At 36.2% G+C, this 8687-nt stretch overlaps 1 protein-coding gene across 1 annotated transcript in view; it reads left to right on the top strand.

Annotated features, from left to right (window-relative positions):
* The window catches only part of LOC121416989 (kinesin-like protein KIF27), a 40001-nt gene extending 31694 nt beyond the window's left edge, over positions 1–8307 (top strand). Inside the window, exons 27-33 of the mRNA XM_041610528.1 lie at positions 1–11; positions 684–821; positions 3345–3502; positions 4249–4376; positions 6470–6581; positions 7016–7074; positions 7604–8307. The exon at positions 1–11 is cut by the window's left edge and continues 98 nt beyond it. Of these exons, the coding sequence (XP_041466462.1) occupies positions 1–11; positions 684–821; positions 3345–3502; positions 4249–4376; positions 6470–6581; positions 7016–7074; positions 7604–7650 (653 nt within the window). The 3' untranslated portion in view covers positions 7651–8307. The remainder of the gene's footprint in view (positions 12–683; positions 822–3344; positions 3503–4248; positions 4377–6469; positions 6582–7015; positions 7075–7603) is intronic.
* Positions 8308–8687: the final 380 nt, after the last annotated feature.

The raw sequence follows: 8687 nt of genomic DNA, 5'->3' as shown, positions 1-8687 counted from the left end.
ACCTTACACAAGTAAGTCATTGTGCATTCATTATTTTGAGATCAAATAGAAGGATAATAAATGTAGCTTACATTGGACCATTGTTATTGATTTTCATAATATTAGATAACTTTTTTGTGTTCATATCCATTATTTCTTGGACTTCAGTTTTATAAATCTCTGATATAGAGTTCTGATAGATTTTCCCTTTTTGACAAATAGAGTCTTTCTCCTCAGTTCCCATAATTTTGCCTTTTAGTATTAGGAAGTCTTTAGAGCATCATGTTAAACATACAAGAATGATTGGAGCAGTTACGATTTAGGATTTGTAAATCGAACAAAGATTCTCTGTTTCACATATGGAATGAGATTTATCAGCTGTAAATTTTCTGATCTTCACTTTATTCGATGTTTTCTGGTGTATAGCAAAGCAATGTTGAAGTTTTGTCTGATCAGTCTTCTTTGAAGAGAATTAGCTGTGCCAATTGTATGTTTTTCTTAAGCCAATGCTTCCTAATGTAGAGTGAAGTTATGCTAATGATCCATCTGAACAGTCTTATATGAAGAGAATGAGCTATGTCAATTGCATGTCTTTCTTTGATCCATATTTCTCTGTATAGAGTAAAGTGATATTGATGAGTTTTTTTTAAGAGAATGATCTGAGTCAGTTCTATACTTTTCTGTTATCTATGTTTTTTCTGTAGAGTGAAGCGATGTTAGTGAGTCGTCTGAACAGTCTTGCCCCCAATGAGACCAAGAGCCTTCTTGCCAAGTACTTTGAAAAGGTTGTTGACCTTAGAGAAGGAGACAGAAGAAAAGAGTTAGAAATCAGTGAATTAGAGGTAAAAAATTATGAAAATTTCATCTTTCTTCATAAGAAACTTTCAATTCTTCACCGAAGTCCTGTCTTTTCTAGTAATAATAATAATAATATGCAACATTTATATAGCGTTTAATACAAATGTTTTTAAGTGCTACATACTATTACCCCAGCTTTAGCACGGCTTCCCTGATCAGGCGCAACGAGCATTCAAGGAATTCCTACCGGGTACCCATTTACAACACCTGGGTTGAGAGTGGCAAATGTAGATAAACGCCTTGCCAAAGGACGTTAGTGCTGCGGTGGGATTTGAACCCCGGACCTTGTGGTTCAAAGTCCGAAGACTTATCCACTGAGCCACAGCACCTCTTTACCCTATGATGCTCATAAAATCTCTTGTACTTTCTATTTATCTTATAAGATGGTGCTATGGATGCGTGTTGTAACTTTCTTGTGATTCCATGGGAGGGGGGGGGGGCTACAGCATTGAAAGCAGAAAAAAATGAAAGTAGCAAATCAATGGTGGTTTTGTAAAAAATTTGTGAAAAAAAAGTATTGCTGTTACATCGTATTTGTTTTCTTCGTTGTCAATCACAAGCTTTCTAATACCCTTTTCATAAGCCCATCCTCCAATTAGCCGCCTAAGAGTAATGTGGATAATTCAATAAAAATTGCGTTCATAAACTCCGAAAATAATCCGCACCATTTTTTCGAGCATCCGTCCTGAAAAAGGAGGATAATCGTCATGGCAACCGCACACACCCCTACCAATGCGGTTGCGTCGGAAAAGGGTGACCTTGTGACTGCACCATGGCAATTATCCGCTGTACTTTCGAAATGCACTCATAAAGTCAAAATCTGGTCCCGATGCTGCTATTATGCAGATAATTGTAGCATCAAAATAATGCGGATAACTCTGGTCCTCCTCCGATTTTACGACCAAATTATACCGCTATTAGCCGCATAATTGGGTTTATGAAAGGGGTATGAATAAGGTGGTGCTAAAAAGTTGGTGAATCCAACCGGAAAATGTACTCCATCATGCTGAGTGTTGAATGTACATGTAGACAACAACACTACAGTGAACGGCGAACCCAGAGAAGCAAAGTTTATTGAATGTGATATTTTATTACCTGACTTCACAATTAGATATCTATAACATGGCGGTACTTGAACACTTTTAAGTTTGTTAATTTTCTGGTGGATTTAACTCACTTTTTAGCACCACTATGTATCATGTGATGTAAATGCTGAAAGTGACTTTCTTTCTATGAAATTAGGAAATGGTTACACTTGTACATTTGATGTATAATAAAGCTTATTATCCCAAACATGCTTTTTTTGTGAAGAAGTTCAGTGGTGGCTAAATAGATTATTGCATTCAGTGCATTGAACGGCAGCTCCAGCTAAGTCATGGATAATATATCTGGATAGAGGGTGTATATTGCGTGACACGACATTTGTATCTGCGACAATTGCTCCTGGCATTATTTTGTCAAAGATACAGTGTTAGGGTTGCAATAGGGTTTAGTGTTAGGTTTAGGGTAGGGTATAGTGTTAAACCCAGGGTTGAAGTTGGTCATTCCATTAGTGCGTGGGATTCGCAGCGGAGCAATTGTCGCTGGAGCAAATGTCATGGAACCGTCATGTTGAATGCCTATTATTATTGGAATGTACATTGTTCACTATATATGCTATTCACACTGCACTTTTTTTCCTTAACCCCGGGAAATTGGTGGGGCTAAGGGGGGTCTTAGCCCCACCAATTTCCCGGGGTTAAGCTTAGCCCACTTCGTTTTCACACTACGTTTTAGCAAAGTGGGCTAGCACGGTAAATAGTACGGTACTATCTTGCCCTGCAAAAAAGCAGGGTTAGCCTGCTTATTGTGCTAGCACCAAAATTGCGGTGCTAAGAGATGCAGTGTGAAAACAAAACAGGGCTAAGGAAAGTGGGGCTAAGCATTAGCCAATCACAGAAGTCAAATTGCATGTTAATCACGCTCTGTATGGTAAAATCATCAATATTCATGAGCTGAGATATAGTCCAGGGTTAAGGCATTAACCACGGTTGAGCAGATAGTATGGTGTTAAGAAAGAGGGTGTGAATCGGAAAAAAAAGATAGTATGGGGTTAAGGATAGTCCGGGGTTAAGGATAGTATGGTTTAAGGAAATGCAGTGTGAAAAGCATAATAGAGTACGAAGGTGATGATGTCACCAAATTTTTTTTCACACTTCATAATTTTTGTTATATCATATTGACTAGGAGCATGATGAAAAACATGTACTGCCCAAATTTGGTAGGAATCTTAAAAATGTGGGACCGGGCCAGTAACTCGGTTTGTTTGATGATATATTGATGTGATCATATCTCAGGTTTGTTCAATCTCATTCCAACCACATTTCGGCTGCAGTTGTTTTTCATCTCCAATACTCTTCTGAAATATGAAATAATGATGATAAACTGCAACATATGATGCTAATGTACACTATGTTTTGCTTTGTTAATGCTACATGTATCATCAACTGTATGTCCGTTGTTCACAGATGAAGTTAGATGAGAGGGAGAGGGTTATACGAACATTGGAGGGCTCCCTCAGGAGTGCCGGGATGGAGAGTGAGCAGAGATTGATAGAACAACAGAAGGATTATGAGAAGAAGGTCCAGATGCTGATGAGAGAATTACAGGGAGAAGGAGATGGAGGGTAAGTAATGGATAGATGGATGGATGGATGGATAGATGGATAGATATATGGATGAAGAGATGGATGGATAGATAAATGGATGAAGGGAAGAATGGATGGATGAGTGGATGGATTGATGAATGGATGGATAGATTGATAGATGGATAGATTGATAGATAGATTGATAGATGGTTAGCTAGATCGTTGGATAGATAGATGGATAGATAGATTAATAGATGGATGGATAGCCTATGTTTAGGTAGATTAATTAATGAATGGATAGATTGATTGATGACTGGATACATGGGTGGATAGATAGACAGATGAATGGATGGATCAATAGATAGACTGATAGACGGATGGATAGATAATAGATGGATAGATAGATGAATGGACGGATGGATGAATGGATGGGTGGGTGGATGGATGGATTGATAGATGGAAAGATGGATGGATACATGTAGTTAATTAGATAGACTGATATATCGTATATAGACAAATTATATAAGAAATTGAAATCATAACTTACATAGCTGTTGCTAAATTGCCGTAAATATGTAAGCTATTATCTACACAACCCTGATTTGAAAAACAACAAAAAGTGCAATACCTGCATGCATCCAAGTTGATTGAGTCTTTTGAAATGATTATACAGGTAGTGATGATTAGAAAACAAAATGTCTTCAAATCAACCTTGAGAAATTGTAGCATTTCTTTTAGTTTGTTAGACCCTAGTCTTATATCTTTTTTTTCCTTTTCTGTCAAAGGTTTGCTGTGGAACACAAGCTGAAGGAATTGGAAAAGGATCTGTTTTATTACAAGAAGACAAGTAGGGAATTGAAGAAGAAACTGAGAGAATTTGTACATGCCAGTACCAGTTCAAGTAATGGACATGGTAAGAGGGAGATAGAGAAGATAAGCAGAGAGATATGTGGATTGAATTTTATCAGTCCTGGGGGCCGTTTCATAAAGCTGTTCGTAAGTTAAGAACCACTGGTGATCCTTTCTTACACGCTAAACCATCGCCAATGAATATACCATTTTCCACAAGAAAGGATCACCAGTCGTTCTTAAAGTCGCTCTTAAAGGTCAAGTCCACCTCAGAAAAATGTTGATTTGAATCAATAGAGAAAAATCAGACAAGCACAATGCTGAAAATTTCATCAAAATCGGATGTAAAATAAGAAAGTTAAGACATTTCAAAGTTTCGCTTATTTTCAACAAAATAGTTATATGAACGAGCCAGTTACATCCAAATGAGAGAGTCGATGATGTCACTCACCATTTCTTTTGTTTTTTATTGTTTGAATTATACAATATTTCAATTTTTACGAATTTGACGATTAGGACCTCCTTGCCTGAAGCACAAAATGTTAAAATATTGGAATTCCACGTGTTCAGGGAGGAATGAAACTTCATTTCACATGACAATGATGAGAAAATAAAAATATTTCATATTTCATATAATAAAATACAAAAGAAATAGTGAGTGAGTGATGTCATCAACTCTTTCATTTGGATGTAACTGGCTCGTTCATATAACTATTTTGTTGTAAATAAGCGAAACTTTAAAATGCCATAACTTTCTTATTTTACATCCGATTTTGATGAAATTTTCAGTGATATGCTTGAATTTTTCTCTTTTTATTCAAATCAAGTTTTTGTTGGGGTGGACTTGTCCTTTAACTTTAAAACAGCTGTATGAAACACCCATCTGGGGATGTTTCATAAAGCGTTAAGTGTGACTTAGATAAAAGCTTAAAGGACAAGTCCACCCCAAAAAAAGTTGATTTGAATAAGTAGAGAAAAGTCAAACTAGCATAACACTGAAATTTCATTAAAATCGGATGTAAAATAAGAAAGTTATGACATTTTGAAGTTTCGCTTAATTTTACAAAGCAGTCATAAGCAGATCCTGGTCGGTATGCAAATTGGCAGAGTGATGACGTCACCCACTCACTATTTCTTTTGTATTTTTTTGTATGAAATATGAAATATTATTATTTTCTCCTCCTTGTCAAGTGAAACAAAGTTTTATTTCTCCCTGAACATGTGGAATTAGCATTATTTTAACAATTTACGGTTAAGTTAAGTTGGTCCTTATTGGCATATCTGTAAAAATTGAAATATCGTATTATTCAAACAATAAAAAACAAAAGAAATAGTGAGTGATGGACATCATCGACTGATTTAACCATTTTGTGAAAAATAAGCGAAACTTAAAAATGTCAACTTTCTTATTTTACATCCGATTTCGATGAAATTTGCAGCGTTATGTTTGTTTGATTTTTCTCTATCGACTCAAATCAACAATTTTCTGGGGTGGACTTGACTTTTATATGTCAACGCACACATGTTATTCGATGCTTAATCTGGTTGATGGATACGCAGTAGTGTGCATCCAGTGCGCATGTTTTGACCAATGGGGTTTTAAAGGTCAAGTCCACCTCAGAAAAATGTTGATTTGAATCAATAGAGAAAAATCAGACAAGCACAATGCTGAAAATTTCATCAAAATCGGATGTAAAATAAGAAAGTTATGACATTTCAAAGTTTCGCTTATTTTTAACAAAATAGTTATATGAACGAGCCTGTTACATCCAAATGAGAAAGTTGATGACGTCACTCACCTACTATTTCTTTTTTTTTTATTGTTTGAATTATTGAAAAATCTGCTCCATGAAACAAGGGGATGTAATCTGATTTGCTGCAGCTAAAATTGATCTTTCAGTTGTAAAATTGCAACAGATTAGTTGCAATTGATTGCAAATATGTTCTTGCAAAACCCCCTAAGTCATTCTTTACTCCTTTTGAAGCATCCCCAATACCATTAGAACAAAATTTTCCTCAGCAATGGTTATGAAAAATCTTACCATACCCAGTGGTGACCTAAATCTAAAAGGAAACAAGAATTTCAGTAGAATGGCACAGAATAGTTAATCATGGTTTGAAAAAACTGATATGATTAAATTGTATTTGTTCTTACAGAAGATGCCAAAGGTCACCAAAGTGCTCGTGGGATACCAGCGCATGGAGGAGACGCTATACCAAGGGAGGCCACGCCCGTAAGGAAGTCAAGGAGGGAGGTCCGAGAGCTGAGGTAATTAAAAAAAATCCTTACCTAAGACCTCACTTGTCTGTTTCTTTTCTAGAAGGCTAATTTAAAAATTTGTTTTTCTTTTGTGACATGAACAAACCATTCTTGCAAAATTGATCACTACTACGTATGATTTAAATATACATAATTTCCTTCCTTATATTCCTTTTAGCATAACCTGTTTTAATCTACTAATCATTTCCTGATTATGTAGTTTGCAGTGGCAAAGTCTGCTTAGGAAATACACTTTGAATGTTGCAAAGAAACTTGTTTTATTGAATTATGTTTATAATGCTCTGCATTTGTACTACATTAGGAATTTTACACAGCTATCGTTTAGATTGCATTTCTTTTAAGGAGATAACATATTAATCAGTGCTTTTGATACTTTATATTCAATGTTTAATAAATTGTTTTCATTGCACATTCGTTTTCAGTGAAGCTGAAGTTTCCCTCAGAAAATCATCAGCAAGTCAGCGGTCGTCCATGATAGCTGGTAAGCCATGATGATGATGATGCTGATGCTGATGATGATGATGGTGATTATGATGATGGTGATGATAATGATGGTGTTGATGATGGTGATGTTGATGATTGTGATGTTGATGATGACGGTGATGATGTGATGGTGATGATGACGATGACGATGATGGTCATGATGATGATGGTCATGATGGTGATGTTGATGATGATGGTCATGATGATGATGATGGTGATGATGATGATCGCAATTTGATGATGAATGTGACGCTGAAGATGATGATAATGGTGGTGATGATAGCATTGCTGCTGCTACTACTGTTGATGATATTGGTAGTGGCAATTTTAATTATAATTTTTGAGAGGATTCTGATATTTCTGACGTTCAAGGTCATATGACTCTTATAACAATAAAAAAACTTAAACATGCCATAGAGTTTAAAACTGAAGAAAACAGAATTAGTAATAGAACAGTATATCTAGCAATCTAGCATTTTGGAATATAACCATTGACCCATTATGCTTTATCTTGTTTTTTTACATAGATTCTATCGAGAGTGGAGCCAGTCATGGAAACAACCCATGGAACTAGAGTAATGTGCCTTTCTAATTCTCAAGCAATGTCAGGTGCTTATCATCTTTTCTTCATTAGATTAAACCGATTGGATACCGGAACCGACCAGTCCCCACACAAAGTCTTTGGGATTCACAAGATTAAATAGCGAACAGATTAATCCATTGCCAACTGGGACCTGGTGATCCGTGTACAAAGCCTATGTGAATCACAGAATTCAGTAATCAATAGGTTAACCTACTTCCTATTGGAACCAGGTGATATCTGTACAAAGCCTATGTGAATCACAGAATTCAGTAATCAATTGGTTAACCTACTTCTATTGGAACCAGGTGATATCTGTACAAAGCCTATGTGAATCACAGAATTCAGTAATCAATAGGTTAACCTACTTCCTATTGGAACCAGGTGATATCTGTACAAAGCCTATGTGAATCACAGAATTCAGTAATCAATAGGTTAACCTACTTCCTATTGGAACCAGGTGATATCTGTACAAAGCGTATGTGAATCACAGAATTCAGTATTCTGGCTCAAAAAATTAGCAACAGTACCTTGATGCAGAAAATTGCCAAATCAACAATGGGGGATTTCAAGTCTGGTGTTGGCCTTGGTGTTGGTGTTGAAATTTGGATTGCTTCCCCTAGCTCCAGAACTTATTCAGAGTTTGTAAAACTGATACAGATCACATTATTGACATCTCAACAATTAGTGAGTGACTTTTTGGGACCATCTTCATTTCATATTTGGTGTTGTAATTGTGTAAAAATTGACCTAACACCAACACCAAAAGGTCAACACTGAACTAGCAATCATTCAATGTGTATGGGTGTACACAATAATGTAGGAGTGAGGATCATCTTGGAGACAAATATTATACAAATAATGCGTTAGTGGAAATGCAGAGCACGCGAGGTTTCTTTAGATAGATGGCGCACTGTGCATGAGCCGTTTGTGACGAGTGCCCAGTGTGCATCATCTGAAGAGACCGAGCTTTCTCTATGCTCAACAGAGCGAGTGCATTATTTGTTTTATAAAATAGCAACACAGAAACA

Source organism: Lytechinus variegatus, chromosome 6 (genome assembly GCF_018143015.1).
Source record: "Lytechinus variegatus isolate NC3 chromosome 6, Lvar_3.0, whole genome shotgun sequence".
Taxonomy (NCBI): domain Eukaryota; kingdom Metazoa; phylum Echinodermata; class Echinoidea; order Temnopleuroida; family Toxopneustidae; genus Lytechinus; species Lytechinus variegatus.
This window is presented reverse-complemented; position numbering and strand designations above follow the sequence as displayed.